Source organism: Pseudorca crassidens, chromosome 2 (assembly GCF_039906515.1).
Source record: "Pseudorca crassidens isolate mPseCra1 chromosome 2, mPseCra1.hap1, whole genome shotgun sequence".
Taxonomy (NCBI): domain Eukaryota; kingdom Metazoa; phylum Chordata; class Mammalia; order Artiodactyla; family Delphinidae; genus Pseudorca; species Pseudorca crassidens.
The window spans coordinates 75,842,473-75,861,349 of NC_090297.1; the positions used below are offsets into that span (position 1 = coordinate 75,842,473).

Consider the following 18,877-nt stretch of genomic DNA (forward strand, 5'->3'; position numbering starts at 1 on the left):
GAAAAAAAATCATTCTAAAGCCAAAGGAAACATAAAATACCCATGAAGTGCTCTTTGTACTTCAATATTGAGATTCTTATCATGACAGCTCTGAAATACATTATGACCCTTAAAAATACGGTGAAATTAAAAAGAAACTTCCACTGAAAAAGCCAAAAATGAAATTATCTGACCAAATGTTTAATTCTGAATTGAATTCAGTTAAGACCAAGCCTTCAGTTCATGATTGGCTTCATAATAAATGTCCCTTATGCTGATTATAGGAACTAAAAGAAGGAAGAAAGTATTTCATACGTACATTGGGAGAGGAAAAAAAAAAACAAAAAAAACTTCACTGTGTTTAACCTCAAATGCCTCAAATAGGTGGATCTGATCGTCCTCTTTCCTTGTGACAAATAGGAAGATACTGTAGTTGCTATCAAATTTTACCCCTAGGCATTGCAAAAGGAGGTAGTAGAAGTATCTCAAAAAATAAATATCTATATATTTTTGAATAAAAACCTTAAATTTTCTGGGACCCAATTTCCATACCTGTCAAATATGCAAATCAGACTAGATGACCTAAAATTACTAAAACAAGTAGATGTAATTCTAATATTTTATGATCCTCTAATTTTGTCATTTTGGACATCAAGTGAATATCTCTATTGTTGTTCAACAAGTAATATTTTTATTAAGGTATAATTGACCTACAACACTATGTTAGTTCCAGGTGCATAACATAGTGATTTGATATATCTATACAATACAAAATGATCACCACTTTAAGTCTAGTTACCATCTGTCACCATACTAAATTACTATAGTATTACTGACTATATTCCCCATGCTGTACATTTCATCCCCATGACTAATCTATTTTTTTAAAGTTTGTACCTCTTAATCTCCCTCACCTATTTAACTCATTCCCCCCACTCCCCTCCCCTGTGGCAAATACTTATTTGTTCTCCATATCTATGAGTCTATTTCTGTTTTGTTATGTTTGTTTTTTAGATTCCACATATAAGTGAAATCATGTGGTATTTGTCCTTTTCTGTCTGACATAATTCACTTAGCATAATACCCTCTAGGTCCATCCGTGTTGTCACAAAAGGCAAGACTTCATTATTTTTTATGGCAGAGTAATATTCCATTGTGTATATATACCACATCTTCTTTAACCATTCATCTATCAATGGACACTTAGGTTGTTCCATATCTTGGCTATTGAAAATAATGCTTCAATGAACACAGAAGTGCATATATCATTTTGAATTAGAGTTTTTGTTTTCTTCAGAAAAATACCCAGAAGTAGAATTGCTGGATTGTATGGTAGTTCTATTTTTAATTCTTTTAGTAACCTCCATACCATTTTCCATAGTGGCTGCACCAACCAACATTCCCACCAACAGTGCAAGAGGATTCCCTTTTCTCCACATTCTCACCAACACTTGTTATTTGTTGTCTTTTTGATAAAATACATTCTGACAGGTGCAAGGTAGTTTTGATTTGCATTTCCCTGATGATTGGTGATGTTGAGCATCTTTTCATGTGTCTGTTGGGGCCTAGAAGTAATTAAGGAGGTCAAATACATGCCCAACACAGTATCAGATACTCTAGTTCATACAAAAAGAGTACTCTAGTTCATACAAAAACATACTTTTGCTCTCAAAAATAATATGTTCAAATTGAAAAGATAAACTGAACCTCTATAAAACTGGAAAACTCCTTTCCATGCAATAAGAGTTCATGGAAGAGAGTCATAAGGGGATGAAATACATGACCAGGACTTCATGAAGAAACTGGACCTCCTGTTGGACCTTCAAGAATGAGTACAATTTGCATAGATAGGGAGAGGGAGGCACATTCCAGGGAGTCATGACAGGGAAAAAAGGAACTAAATAATATGATCAAAGTCAAGAAAGCAAAATTTCACAATGAAATATTTGAATTAAAGTAAGTGATGGATGGATAGATAGATAGATCGACGTAAATGGAATGCAGAGAGGATGTAAAGAGTAGGGGAATAGATCAGATCAATAAGGCCTATTTATTTAAAGACTAGAATTTTAAGGCACAGGGCCTGAATTTAAAAAAAAAAAAAACACTAAATTGAAGTTATTCACCACATGCTTAAAACATCTTCAACACTTCATGAAAAAAATAAAGTCTTCACTTCAAAAAAGACATCTGATGTTTTATTGTTCATGGCATTTCATAATGTGAGAATATATTTCTATATCGATGGCCCTTGTAGATTTCTAAAACCATTTTGAAATGAAACATTTGTCAGCATCTTTCTTTCCTTTCTTGATAAAGTAACAGTAAAAACAGCTAATATTTCAAACATTTATTAACTCCCATTGTGCTAAATACTTTTCATGCATTATCACATATAATGCTCATCACTAGCATTCCGTAAATATTTGTTGAATGAACTGAATGACCGATTCTCTATTTTACAGATAAGAAAACTAAAGGTAAGAAGGGGTAAATAAATTTTTCTTTGTTACAGCCAGAAAATAGTAGAACTAAGGTGCTAATCAAAGTCTGCCTAGCTCCTAAACATGTTTATTTGGTACACATTCCAGCCTCTCTGCCTCCCTTTGCTCTTTATCCTTATCCCTGGCTCCCACTCTACTTATCTGCTCTCTTCCTCACCCGTCCCATTACTCTCTCTCAGCTTAATGAGAAATAATACAGGCATAGAGTACTGAGTATCTTTACTATACTCAAACATTACTGTGTTCCTTGTTCTAAATTAAAAGTGGACTCAGTTCTTCATATTTCTATTTCTAAAAAGAAATCTAGATTCCATTTTTAGTACTATACAATTTTGAATTAATTCTTTGTGATTAGATAACTAGATAAAAAACTGTTCCCATATTTTTTCTTAAAATAAAGAATATGGAATAACCAGACAAAAAACCCAGTGTGCATTTCTGATAGGCCCCTAAATGCAAGGCAATGTGGTAGCAATAAGGCATCCTAGTGATTCTAACGTACATGAAATATCTGTTTGTTTTCCAGCCAATAGGTACATTATAAGAATAAGTAAGAGTTTCCTGGATCTCCGAGAAGATTTTGACAATGCTGCTTTAGTGAATACTTCAAGTCTAATACCTAAGGAGGCCAGCTCAATAGAAAATTTTGAATTTAAGTCAGAACCTTTTAAAATAGAAAATGTTAACCTATATTGCAGTCCAAGTCATCAATGAAGCCAATAACACCTCAGAGGTTTCTAATGTTGCACAAATAGCCAAGCTTATTCCTCTGTCAGAAGACAGTGTCCCTGCTCTGGGTACCAAAATTTCTGCAATCAGCTTGGCAATTTTTGTATTAGTTTGTACATTATTTTGTATTATGATTTTATCTGTATTTTAAACTAGGAATTGTATCAGAACTGAAATTCAATGTTATACATATTTGGTAAACGTTTATTTAGAATTTAATTTGCTATACTCATTGTCTTTTATAAAGCTGTTTGAAATATACAAGTGAATGTACAAAAGGAGTAAATTTCCTAAGTACTTGAGTTTAATAGTTCTAATTAGTCTCAATGTAAGCAAAATGAATATACCATTTCCTATCTTTTAAAAATTCCATTTATTAACTCAATATAAAATAAAATACAGATTTTATTTGCTGGCTTTTTTTTTTTTTGGCTGCACCTTGCGGCTTGTGGGATCTTATTTCCCCAAACAGGGATTGAACCCTGGCCACGCCAGAGAGCTGAATCCTAACCACTAAGCCACTAGGGAACTCCCTACCTGCTGGCTTTTTAAGAAACATTTTCAAAGTGTGCTAAAAATTCATTTGGTATTGTATATTAACAAAATCAAAATTCATCCAAGCCATTTGAAAAATATTTATGAATCCACAATAGAAAAAATTTTATGGTAGAATTATTTAGGTTTCATTTTTATTATGAATGAATAATTCATGTTAATATAAACTATAATCAAAAAGAGTATAATTTTTCAATGAAATATGGTCCAAAGCAGTAAGGAAGTCAAATTTGTTTTTTATCATTGATTAAATGTGGTCTATCACATGGGGAGGAGGAAGGGTAAGCTGGGACGAAGTGAGAGGGTAACATTGACATGACAAGTGTAAAATAGATAGCTAATGGGAAGCAGCTGCATAGCACAGGGAGATCAGCTCGTTGCTTTGCGACCTAGAGGGGTGGGATAAAGAGGGTGGGAGGGAGACGCAAGAGGGAGGGGATATGGGGATATACGTATGCATATAGGTGATTCACTTTGTTATGCAGCAGAAACTAACACAACATTGTAAAGCTATTATACTCCAATAAAGATGTTAAAAAAAAAACAAAGTGGTCTATCAAAGCTTTGACCCTAGGCATGAAATGACCATTAGACAACAAGAATAATTTTTTTTGTATGAATTGTGGAACATCACTAAAGTCCCATTTATATTCTGAGACCATTATTATTAGGTCCTAAGAATATCACCAAGATGCTCCATCAAGGCAGGGATCTTTTTTTGACTGCTGTATCCTCAGCATCTAGAATAGTACTTGACACATACTAGATATTCAATAAATATTCATGAAAACAAACTAATGAAAATTTTCATACCATCAAAGAAATTCAAATTTGACCAATCACATCAAAAAATATCCACAAGATATCATGTGCACATGGTATTGTAAGGATCTGATATAATGAAAACTAACCACTTAATAATAGTGATCTGAAACAACACATAACATTTCAGGAAATTAATTGTATCATGTGAATAGAATTTATAAACTACCAAGAAAATGTAAATTAAGCTATGAATATAGCAATAGTGTGATTTTTTCTGAGGGAGAAAGAGACAGAGAGAGTAACAGTTATATTAGAGGAAAATCCTTTGTTTACAGGCAGGAATATTTCAAAAACTCTTTGAATGTCTGAAAGGAGGTTATATGATACATCTGGAAAAGTTGGAAAAAATTATAAGACATTAGCAAACCAAATCCAGAAGAATATATAAAAAATAATAACCAAGTTGAATTTATGACCAAGTTGAATTTACCCTAGGAATCCAAAGATGGTTTAATATTAGAAAATCAATGTAATTTACCACATTAATGGATTAAAAAGGGAAACTATATTGTCATTTCAATACACATATAAAATTATATTATAATTCAACCACCATTATTCATTAAAAATGAAACCTTTGAAAACTTTATTAACCTGATATTATGAACTTTAATGTCCAATCTTAACCTTTAAAAAAATTTTAAAAGAGGGCATTAAATCTTCAAGTAGGATGAGAAATTAGACACAAAAGAGGAAGAATTCTAAATTCTGAGGAAAACAAATCACTTAAGAGTCTATAAATCATAAAAAATTACTGTTGATTATGAAAGTCTCAAAGGGTCAAGGAATAATTTATTCTATCTACTTGGCCACTGTACTGAGAAATGATTTACAAAGCTTTAACAGTCACTGAGGAAAGTAAGATTCCTATGCAGTTAAAAGAAAAAATAGAAGATACAATAGTTGGGAAGACAGATACAAAACTGTAATTACTTTCAGGTGACATATAAAATCCAACAGAATTAACAAATAATTAAAACTAGTAAGAGAGCTCTGTAAAGTTACCAGACACAAGATCAATTTATAAAAATCAATAGCACCAGTCTGACACATAAAGAGCTAGATGTCATCACTACCATCCTCCCAAGAAAAAAAGCTGAATAACTGAAAATCAACAATTCTTCTTAGATCCATCAAAGAATTAAGGCCACATCACTATCTGCTGCCCCATTAATATAGAGAATCACAGCTTACCAAGAACAGAAGCCCAGGAGCTAAACATTGCCACTGAAGCCAGTACCAACAGAACACAAACTATAAATGATGAACTGCAAGAGGCTCAGTGCAGCTAAACTTAAGAGTTAAAAACTCCAGGGGGCCTTAGAGGAACCTCCACACTTTCCTGAGCTTTTGCTCCAGGAGCCCTACCAGGTTCTCAGAAGTGAGAACTGGTGAAAAATTCTTTCAGATTTTTAGCAGGGGGAGAAGGAAAAGTAATCATTTTGAAATATGCCCAGAGCATTCTGTTCTCCTTAACAAAAGGCTGTCCTCAAGGGAAACAATATTACCTAACCATACAGCTTGGGTTTTACAAGAGCCCAGTCAACTTTGAGAAAGAGAAATACTCAACTCCAATCTCCCCTAGACTTCCATGTGGGGAGAGGAAAATACCCAAATCCAACCCTCACTAGCCTTCCACATGGAGGAAGAGAAATACCCAACTCCAGAGCCATTTAGTTTTTCCTGTCTTATCAAAGGAAAAAAAATCTATAAAATGTGTGAAGGTCACAGCTCAGGGGACAAGCACACTAAAAAAATGAGACCTAATTATAGGACTATAAGATGCTTCCCCTTCCCTCACACCTCATCATCACATGAATAAGGCTGCAGTATAATAACAGGGGATAACAGACAGAAGAACTGGAAGCCTCAGAACCAATTTAAGAAGGAGTCTCTAGGGAAGCCCAAAACATCCAAGGAGACAAAAATAGATACTAGAGGAAATTTTTGTCTCTGACACCTAAAGCTACAGCAGTAGCATACCCTAACTAATAGCCAGAGAGTGTAAAACCTCAGATGAAAGGCCTATTTACCTCAGTTCCTTTCACCCAATACACAATGTGTGGCTTTCAACCAAAAATTACAAGGCATGATAAAGGCAAAAAAATAGTCTGAAAAGACCAAAAGCATCAGTACCAGACTCAGATAGAGCAGAAGTTTTGGAATCATCAGATCAAGAATTTAAAATAACTGGAAAAGGGGAGAAGGATAAATTAGGAGATTGGGATTGACATATATAAACTACTATATATAAAATGGATAACTAATAAGGATCTACTGTGTAGCACAGGGAACTCTACTCAGTACTCTGTAATGACCTATATAGGAAAAGAATCGAAAAAAGAGTGGAGATATGTGTGTGTGTGTGTGTGTATATATATATATATATATATATATATATATATATATATATATATATATATATAACTGATTTACTTCACTGTACACCTGAAACTAACACAACATTGTAAATCAACTATAATCCAATAAAAATTTAAAAAAAGAATTAAAAATAACTATGATAAATATCCTAGGGCTCTAATATAAAAAATTGACAACATGTAAAAACAGGTAAGTAATATAAGCAGAGACATGTAAGCCTTAATAAAGAATCAAAATTAAATGCTAAAAATCAGAAACACTGTAAAAGAAATGAAGAATGCCTTTGATGGACTCATCAGTAGACTGGACATGGCCAATAAAAGAATTAGTAAGCTTGAAGATATGTCAATATCTGAAAAGCAAAGAGAAAAAAGAAGAGAAAAAATGGAATAGAATATCCAAGAACTATGTGACAATTACAAAAATTCAATGGGAGTAGCAGGAGAAGGAGAAAGAGAAAGGAAAAGAAATTATGAATAATGGCTGAGAATTTTCCAAAATTAATGACAAATATCAACCACATATTAAGGAAACTCAGAGAACAAGTATAATAAAATTCAAAAAAATCTATACCTAGGCATATCATACTCAAATTGCAGAAAATAAAGACAAAAAATCTTGAAAGAAGCTGGAAATAAAAAACGCCTTACCTACAAAGGAACAGGATAAGAATTCTCTTCAGAAACCCTGCAAGCAAGAAGAGGGTAGAGTGATACATTTAAAGTGCTGAAAGAGAAACCACCAACCTAGAATTCTCTATCCAGCCAAATTATTCCTCAAAAGCAAAGGAGATTATTTTTGTATATGGTATTAGAGAATGTTCTAATTTTATTCTTTTACAAGTAGCTGTCCAAAAATAAACTCAAAATGGATTAAAGACCTAAATGTAAGACTGGATACTATAAAACTTCTAGAGGAAAACATATGCAGAACACTCTTAGACACAAACTGAAGCAGTGTTTTTTTGGATCCGTCTCCTAAAGCAAAGGAAACAAAAGCAAAAATAGTCAAATGGGACCTAATTAAATTCAAAAGCTTTTCCACAGCAAAGGAAACCATCGACAAACAAAAAAACAACCTACTGAATGGGAGAAGATATTTGCAAATGATATGACTGATAAGGGGTTAACATGCAACATATATAAACAGCTCATACAACTCAACATCAAAAAAACAAACTCAATTAAAAAATGGCCAGAAGAACTGAAGAGACATTTTTCCAAAGAAAAAATGCAGATGGGCAACAGGCACATGGAAAGATGCTCAACATCGCTAATCATCAGGGAAATACAAATCAAAATGACAATGAAATATCACCCCACACACATCAGAATGGCTATGATCAAAAAGAACACAAATAACAAATGTTGACAAGGATGTGGAGAAAAGGGAACCCTCATACACTGTTGTGGGAATGTAAATTGGTGCAGGCACTGTGGAAAACAGTAAGGAGGTTTCTCAAAAAACTAAAAATAGAACTACCATATGACACAGCAATTCCACTCCTGGATATATATCCAAAAAAACCAACAACACTAATTCAAAAAGATACATGCACCTCAATGTTCATAGCATTGTTATTTACAATTGCCAACGTATAGAAGCAACCTAAGTGTCCATCAACAGATGATGGATAAAGAAGATGTGGTAGATACACCTACAAAGGAATACTACTCAGCCATAAAAAAGAATGAAATTTTGCCATTTGCAGCAACATGGATGGACTTGTAGGACATTATGCTATGTGCAATAAGTCAGACAGAGAAAGACAAATACTGTATGATATCACTTATATATGGAATCTTAAAAATACAACAAACTAGTGAATAAAACACAAAAGAAGCAAACTCACAGATATAGAGAACAAACTAGTGGTTACTAGAGGGGAGAGGGAAAGGGTATGAGGCAATATAGTGGTAGAGGGTTAAAGAAAGTTTATTATGGGATTATATGAAATCATGTATGTGACACTTTTGAAAATTGTAACGCACCACAGAATTTAAAGAATCTTTCATTCAAAAAAAAAAGTGAAGGAGAAATACTTTCTTAAACAAAGATTGAAGGAATTTGTCTCCAATAGACCTGTCTTATAAGAAATGTTAAATGAAATTTTGTGGTAGCCATCCTTTAAGACTGGCCCCCAGTGATTCTTGCCTCCTGATATACATGGCATTGTTTGGTTCCCTCTCTTAACTCCACAAGTTTTCAGATCAAAAGAAACTGTACTCAAAGAACTGTACTTAAGGAAATATACCCAAGAAGCCTCATCACCTCTGGACCTTATTTAGATGAGATTCTGGACTTCAAGCTGATTCTGTAGTGGGGTGAGATTTAGGGGAGTCTTGTGAGAAGGATGAGTCTATTTTGCATGTGAGAGCGAGATTAATTATTGGCAGCCAGAGGGTGAACTGAGGTACTCAGCCTCCAAGATGGCCCCCAGTGATTCTTGCTTCCTGGTGTAGTCACCTCTCATACTGAGGAGAGCTGTCTTGTGCAATCAACAGGATATTGCAGGAATGTTGGAGTGTGACTTTTGAGACTAGGTCATAAATAACGTTGCAACTTCTACCTTGCTATCTCCTGGATCACTTGCTCTAGCATACATCGGCCTCCATGTTGTAAGGATATTCAAGAAGCTCTGTCACAAGATTCATGTGACAAGGAACTGATCTGCCAACTGTCAACATCAACTTGTCAGCCATGTGAGTGAACCTACCTGGAGAGGAATCCCCCAGACCAAGTCAAGCCTTTAGATGACTGTGGCCCCAGTTGACATCTTGGTTACAATCTCATGAGAGACCTCAAGACAGAAACCATTCAATTAAGATATTTTTGAATTCCTGATCCACAGAGCTGAGTGATAATATTTATTTTTTAGCCACTAAGTTATGGAGTAATTAGTTATACAGCAATAGATAACTAATTCAGATTTCAATAAAAATTCTAGAAGATTTAACAATCACATCATTGAAATTACATGAAATAAAGGTTCATGAAAAACTAATCTAATTTTGAAAAAGATAAGTAAAATGGAAGAACTTCTTTCCCAGATATTAATACAATCTACAAAGCTATAGTAATAAATGTACTATGCAATTACACAGAAACAAATACACAATGTAACAGAATAGAAAGTTCAGAAACAGAAATTGATGTCTGATAAAGGCAGCACCATAAATCAATAGAAAAAAATAGATTACTTTCCAGATAGTGTTAGGAAAACTAGCTCAATATATCCAGAAGAATAAAGTAGTATTCCTTGATTTATGCCATACACACAGGGGAATGCCATCTGGAATAAAGTCTCAAGTGTAAAAGGCAAATTTTAAAAGCTAACAGAAGAAAATAAAAGGAAATATCTGAGTGATTTTAGGGTTGAAAGGACTTCTCAAGCAAGACCTAAAAACACAAAACATTTTTAAAAAATGGATTTATATACATCAAAATTGAGAACTTCTGCTCACAAGGACGTCATAGGCAAAACTGACAGTTGACAGACCAAAGAAAATATTTTTAGTGTTTAAAACCTGCTAAGGAATTAATATACGGCATGTATAAGAAACAGTTGCAAACGAATAAGAAAAAGACAGGAAACCTCAATAGAAAAACAGGCAAAGGACGTAAGTAGGTGAATCATTTAAAAGGAAGCCCAGGGACTTCCATGGCAATCCAGTGGTTAAGACTTCGCTTTCCAAAGCAGGGAGTGCAGGTTCAACCTCTGGTTGGGGAGCTAAGATCCCACATGCCTCATGGCCAAAAAACCAAAACATAAAATAGAAGCAATATAGTAACAAATTCAATAAAGACTTTAAAAAATGGTCTACATCAAAAATAAATAAATAAAACTTAAAATAAAAATAAAAGGAAGCTCAGTGGCAAGTAAGTATAGAAATCAGAGAAACACACTAGAATCAGAGAAATGCCAATTTCAACATTGATATATACTTTAACATTAATCAAATTAATAAAAATTAAAAATCAGGGACTTCCTGGTGGTGCAGTGGTTAAGAACCCGCCTGCCAATGCAGGGGACATGTGTTTGATCCCTGGTCTGGGAAGATACCACATGCCGCGGAGCAACTAAGCCCGTGCGCCACAACTACTGAGCCTACGCTCTAGAGCCTGCAAGCCACAACTACTGAGCCCACGTGCCACAACTACTGAAGCCCGTGCGCCTAGAACCTGTGCTCTGCAACAAGAGAAGCTACCACAATGAGAAGCACGCACACTACAACGAAGAGTAGACCCCGCTCACTGCAACTAGAGAAAGCCTGAGCACAGCAACGAAGACCCCCCCCCAAAAAAAAATCAGATAACAGCAATTGTAGGTAAGAAAGTAGAGAAATAAGATTTCTCCTACTCTACTGGCAGGAGTGTAACTGAGGCAGTATTATGGAAAATAATCTGGTGGAATTTAATAAAATCAATGTACAAATTATCTCATGTTCCAACAATCACATACCTGGGTATAAGCATCAAAGAAACCAGGGCACAAATCAAAAAGCAACTTACGTGAAGATATTTATCACAGTGTTATTTTATAGTTGCAGAAAGTTGAAAGTTACTTTAGGTGCCCATCTCTGGGGGAATAGATAAGTAAATGCAAAGTGTACATAATCTGAAATATTACACTATATATTACTAATATACTATACTATACTTAAAAACAATACAGCAGATGCATAGATAGCAACAAAATAGAGTTAAACATACAGTGTTGAGTGAAAAAAAGTTGAAACAAAGCAATAGCTATAAACCAATAACATTTGTATAAATTAATGCATAGACACACACAAAAAAATAACACTTTATTGTATCAGGATATATAACAAACACATTAAAGTAAAAGTGTGGGTAGAAGAAATGGAACAGAGTTGTGGATAATGAAAATAAAAATAAGTAAAATGATACAGCAGAGGAGATATGGTCAAATGATGACAGAGTATCATCAACTGAGGAAAATTATTAATTAAATTATATATCTGAGTTCCAAATGAAATGAACTAATAATAATAAAAAACTGGAATAATAAAAAAGCAAAACTGATAATAATGACAAAAAATAAAAACAGTGCAATTTACCATATTAACAGATTAAAGGAGAAAAACATAAGTATCTCAATAAATGCAGAAAAGGCATTTGATACATTCAACTACTTATTCATGATTTTTAAGAAACAAAAATCTGGAAAACTGGGATTTAAAAGAAACTTTAGCAAGTATCTAGACAATTCTATATCAAGCATCATAATTTATAGGAAACATTAGAAGCATGCAGATTAAAGTCAGGAATGCACCAAGATACCTGCTAGCATTGTTCCTAGTCAGTATTATACTGGAGGCCCTAACCAATGCAAAAAGGCATGATAATGAATAAGTATGAGTATTTTAAAGTGACAAAATTGTCATTATTTGAAAATCATAATCATTTTCATAGAAAATCCTGAGAGATGCAACCAAAACTCTAGGAATATAAGAATTCAATGTATGAAATTTAATTATATTACTATTTATAAGCAAATAAATTCATAATAGTAATTAAAGAGCTGAAAAAAATGAAGAAATACATCATATTCATGTATTAAAATACTCAATTCTTTGAATTTTAATTACATATAAATTTAAGATAGTAAAAAAAAAACAATTTAAAGACACTAAAGGTTTATGACAAATAAGAAGCAGATATTTTTAGATTCAGTAAAAAAAAAGAGGGGGGGAAAAAAGAAAAAAATGTCAGCAATTCAACAACAACAACAAAATGGGCAAAGGACACAAATTGTCAATGCACAGGGAAGGAAAATTAAAAGGCCAATCACTTTAGGAAAAGAGTCTCAATCTTGAAGTCAGCCAAAGAAATGCACATTTGAAAAAAAAAAAGCCCAGAAGATACTATTTCCACCCAATAATATCTATCAAGCTTTCGTTAAAATGGGAGGAAACAGGGACTTTCTGCTGAAGGCAACTGGTGGTAGTTAGTAAAATAAAAAATATGCAGACACTTATATGTAGACCTCTTAAAGAAACTCTTAATATTTGTGTTCTAGGATACATGAAGATGTTCACTACAGCATGATTTTTAACAGTGAAAACTGGAAACACTCTAACTATCCCCCAGTAGCGGACTGGACAAACAAAATGTGGTGTATTCGTAAGATGGGTCTATACAACAGCCAAAAGAAATAGATCATGTCTACCTACCTCTAATCAATATTAAACAGATTTCATATATATAATATTGAGTAAGGAAAACTACAGAATTATAGGCACAGTATAATACCATGTACATAAATTAAAACCACACAAAACATACTATATTTGTTTATAAACATAGATAAGTAAAGTACTTTTATAATTGTTAGTTTTTGTGCTCACATATCCTGATCTGGCTCTGGATGTACACAGGGGCATATCGTAAAGTAAAAATGGGGAAACAGTCTACAATATGACTCCAACCAAGATTAGTGTATACTTACATTGGTAGGCAATGGAGGCTGAAGATGCTTGAGCAAGCTGTCACATGGTTTGAGCTGTAATTTGGGGAGTATCCATCTTTCCAACTTGTGTAAAGGAAACTGAAATGGAGAGATGATTTGGGAGGCTATTAAAGGAATCTAAGCAAGAAGTAATGTACTATATTAGTAAATGGTAAGTAGTGATAAACATGGAAAGAAGATAGTGAATCTCATTTCTACCTCCTTCATCATCATACCCAAACACCAAAGGTACTTGAAAAATGTGAACTGAGTACAAAATATATGATCTTAATCCTTAGCTCCTCAATAAAAATATTATCAATAATTTTGCAAGTTAAATAATTTTTGTATGTAACTGTGCATAGATGAATTTTAAGTCATTTGGGTATGAACTTGGCATTGGTATTTTGCATATTCATCTACCATCACAAAAATATGAGGGTTTGTTTACCCATAGTATCCACAAAATTAATATCTATTTTTCTCAGATTGAGACATTTATTAAAAAAATAATAAAAACTATGACTTATTACATGCCAGTCACTGTGGTAGGCACTTTCCATATACTTTCCTATCTAACCTTTACTTCAGCACTGTAAAGCAGGCATTACATTATAACCCCTCTTAACTGACAAGGCAACTGAGGCTCAAAGATAGGAAATAACCTGCCCAACATCAGAGTAAAGCTAGTAGTAAATGGTGATACTGAGATGCAAACCAAAGTCTGTGTAATTCCAAATCTGTGCTCTTTCCAATACCATCCTAATGTCTTCCACTAAACAACATCATTTATTTAGCTGTAATATAAACAAAATCCTCAGTTCCAAGTAGCAATGAATGTTGACAAGTCGCCCATTATTAAAACATATTTGGGACTTCCCTGGTGGTCCAGTGGGTAAGACTCCAGGGGGCCCCAATGCAGGGGGTCCAGGTTCGATCCCTGGTCGGGGAACTAGAGCCCACATGCATGTCGCAACTAAGAAGTCCACATGCTGCAACTAAAAGATCCCACGTGCCACAACTAAGACCCAGTGCAGCCAAAATAAATAATAAAATAAATAAAATTAAATAACAACCTCTTGACCAAAGAGGTATTTTTAAATTTTTTATTTTTTATAAATAAGTGTTTATTTTTAATAAATAAGTAATTATGATACGTTATGCTATCTCTTTTGGAGTTTTTAAGAACAGCTACTTAACCTCTTTAAACTCCAGTTTTTGAATGGTGTTAGTAATACTATTTATCTCACAGGATTTTTTAATCATTTGAGATAGTTTTAGTTACTGTCTTAATTTAGAAATCAATTGAGATTAAATGAGATAAAACATTTAAGCATTTAGCAAAGTGTCTGGCATGTAGTTGAAGCCAAATAAATATTAGCAGCTTTTATTACCTTATTATTATATTTCATAAATATTTTACTATTAATAGAGTTTTACAACACAAGAGAATTATATTCTCAGTACTCAATATACAATCATGGAGCATCCACCATCTCAAATTCAAAGGTATTTATGAAAACATTATATCTTCATTTAATTAAAAATATAGGAATCATCTAACAGCTCAGCGGAACACTGGAATCATGCACAATACTTGAAGTTCATAGCAATTAATTTTTTCAGTTAGGCTGACATCTAGTGGACATCTGTAGCCATCCGAAAGATTTAAAATACCTACTTTAAAAAAAAAAACCCTAGCAACATTCCATTAAATAAAAGACCAATATCTAATGTAAATGTTTAAAATGAAAAAGGAAAATCAAGTTGAGCGTTGTTTGCCAGGCACTGAACTAAATGCTTCCCCAAACATCTCACTCACTCATTTGTTCAAAGTGTTTGGTATCTGTTGTATGCTAGACAATTATTATACAGAATTTTTAAAAAGTAGATATGATCCCTTTCCTTTTAGAGTTCACAGACTAATAGGGATGAGTTATCAAACAATTATATAAATTAATAAAATTATAAATTGTGTTTAGAGCTATGAAGGACATTAGAAGAGAATCCTTAACCCTCTGAGGAAGTGATTTGTGAACCAACTTCTTATTCTTTAAAAATATGGGAATCGGGCTTCCCTGGTGGCGCAGTGGTTGAGAATCCACCTGCCCGTGCAGGGGACACGGGTTCGTGCCCCGGTCCGGGAAGATCCCACATGCCGCGGAGCGGCTGGGCCCGTGAGCCATGGCCGCTGAGTCTGCATGTCCGGAGCCTGTGCTCCGCAACGAGAGAAGCCACAACAGTGAGAGGTCCGCGTACCGCAAAAAAAAAAAAAATATATATATATATATATATATATATGAATCATCTAACAGCTCAACTGAACACTGGAGTTATGCACAATACTTGAGGTTCATAACAATTAATTTTTTAGGTTAGGCTGACATCTTCTTATTCTTTAGAAGTTGGTTCACATATCCCCATCACAAATTTAAGACAGAGGGACAGCATGAGTGCAGGTCCTGAGGTGGGAAAAGGTTTGGTGCCAAAAGAATTGAAAGAAGGTCAGTGTAGCTAAAGTTGTAAGGGAGACAACAGTACCAGATTAGATTAGACAGGTGTATATGGGGGCCAGATCAAGCAGGGCCTTGTGAAAGAATAGGCCATGTAACGAATTCAGGATTTATCATTTTATCATAGGTATCATAGAAGCAATTTGAAGTATTTAAACAGGGAAAGATATGTGATAAGATATATGGTTTTAAAAGAACATTCTGACTCCCTGGGGAAGTGAAATGGAAGGAGATGAATGTGAATGTAGGGAAAGCAATTAGGGCCAATTAGGAGAGTATTTAAATAGCCCAAACAATACATGGTTTGGGCTCAGACTATAGTGGTTGCTGTCAAGATGTATTGTGAAAGCAGATTCAGATCTTGGTGATGAATTGGATATTGGGAAGGAACCAGGCATGAGGGACAAGAAAGCATTGAAAATATTCCCAGATTTCCATCTTGAAAAACTGAGCTGGTTGAGGTATTAAGGTGAGAAAGAGTAGAGAAAGAACAAATTTGCAAGTACAACTAAGTTTTTATTATCAAAGAACAACTCAGAGACATTTTGTTATTTACCTACAAACAAAATTTTTAACATACAGGGAGACAGTCATTAGACTGCTATCCAGGAACAAGGGCAAAAACTGTACTTATGAGGAAAAAACTGCAGTCTCAGAAGACTGAGTTGTGTTTGCACATCTTTAGTGGTAAACTAATTAGCTGACAGCAAAGAGGTCCATCTAGGCAGTCTGTCCTTGTGAAGGTTGTCCAGGGATAACAAAAAAAAACAATTTAAATTGTATTGGATTTTCCCCAAACCCTGAGAGTTTGTTGTGTAGCATATGTGGCAGGCTGTCCAAGGGTAATGTCTATCAAGACCCTTCCATTAGCATCTGTACCTTAGCTGAGCCAGGCCTGCATCATTTCTCTAATGAGTATTTCTCAACTCCCTGGTTTTGCTCAAAACAAACTCCAAAAGACAAAAATTTCACCATGAGTGTTTCAGTTCCTTTTTCTGACTTATTATTATCAATTAGATGTCAACTCAAGATAATAGATGTGAAATAACATTTTAGGTCTCTAGATTCAATTCTATTGATCTGGCTGACTAGATAAACAAGGAAAAATCATGCAAGATCTGTAGGACAGGTTATAGATTTTGTTCTTTATTCTAAGAATATTGAGAAACCACTAAAGGTTTGCAATCAAGTGAGTAACTTGATTAGAATCTGAATTTTATGATATTTATGAGACAATTGGAAAGTTGCCACTGACCCAGTATTTGCCAATATTAAGGAATTATTATTACTTTTGTTTTGGGTATGATAATGGTATTGTGGTTACGTTTAACCAAAAAAAAAAAAAAAAGAGTTCTTATCTTTTAAAGAATTACATGCTGAAATACTAGTGGATGAAATGAAAATAAAATTGAAAGTCATCTGTGTATATATAGACATATATGAGTGGAAGCAATATCTGTGGTATAAAGTGAGAAGAATAGAGGAATAAGGATGATGCCTTGAGGAACTTCATCTATTAAAGATGAAGAGATGAGGATGAGCAAAGAAACCAAAGAGTATCTACTTGAGAAGTAGAAGGAAAATCAGAGGGGTGTTATGTCATAGAAGCCAAAGGAAGAGAGGTTTCAAGAAGGAAATAATACACATAAAGTGCTTAAAACAGTGTCTGGCATATGGTAAATGCTCAGTAAATACTGCATGATGATGGATAAGAAGGAAATAGTGCGGAATAAGTAATGGTAAGAGGTCAAGACAGAAAAATCACTGGTGACCTTAAGGAGAATAATTTTTGTGGAATGGGGGTCGGGGGAGGAGTTACATTAGAGTGGTTTCAGAGGTAAATGGGAGGTATAGACATTGAGACACTAATTAGAGATAATTCTTTTAAGATGTTTGACATGGGAAGGAGATAAAAAAGGCAGTGGTTGGAATAGGACTGTGAGAGTGGAAAGAGGCAGTATTTGGTTTCGCAGCAATCGGGGAAGAGGAGTTTAAAAAAAGGAGAGACCTAAGCATGTTTAAATATTGGAAAGGAACTTGTAGAAAGGGAGAAAATGAAAATATAGGAAAGAAAGGGGTAAATATATGGACCCTAAAAAGGTGGGAGAGGTAGGATCCAGAACACACAGGGAAAGGACTGATATTTGATGGGCAGAGGGACATCTCTTTTACTATAACAGGAGGGGAGAAATGATAGGAACACATGTAGGCAGACTGGAATGGATGTTTTCATTCTCCCTTCTCTAGGAAAACAATTCTCTGGAGCATATTCAGTGGGCTTTAAGTATCCAAATCTGTGGAATTTCCTGTTCTCATTTTCTCATGCAATATTTGATATTGTAGATCATTCCTTTTCTTACTCCCTACTCCCTTTTTAAATATATTTCAAGTAGACCAAAAAATGCCTTAAAAAATAGAATGAATGCCTGTATAACTAGCTTAAAAAATCCAAATGAAGCTCTAATTCCATTCTCTTCTCTCCTCTCACAGATAAACACTATTTTGAATTAGGTGTTTTTTTCATTCCCATGCTTGTTTTTATTATTATTTTTTTCCCTTATTTTATTTTTCATTTATTTTTTATATCTTTTTTTTTTTTTTTTTTTTTTTTTTTTTGCAGTATGCGGGCCTCTCACTGTTGTGGCCTCTCCCGTTGTGGAGCGCAGGCTCAGTGGCCATGGCTCACAGGCCCAGCCGCTCCGCGGCATGTGGGATCTTCCCGGACCGGGGCACGAACCCGTGTCCCCTGCATCGGCAGGCGGACTCTCAACCACTGCACCACCAGGGAAGCCCTATATCATCTTTATTGGAGTATAATTGCTTTACAATGTTGTGTTAGTTTCTGCTGTATAACAAAGTGAATCAGCTATACGTATATATATATCCCCATATATGCTTGTTTTTATAATTTTACCATT

General features: G+C 34.3%; 1 protein-coding gene across 1 annotated transcript in view; it reads left to right on the forward strand.

Moving 5' to 3' along the window:
* The window catches only part of LOC137208962 (calcium-activated chloride channel regulator 1-like), a 73,961-nt gene that overhangs the window by 22,104 nt on the left and 32,980 nt on the right, over positions 1-18,877 (forward strand). Inside the window, 3 exon segments of the mRNA XM_067709916.1 lie at positions 3,010-3,169; positions 3,171-3,315; positions 15,821-15,950. Coding sequence (XP_067566017.1) covers positions 3,010-3,169; positions 3,171-3,315; positions 15,821-15,950 — 435 coding nt within the window.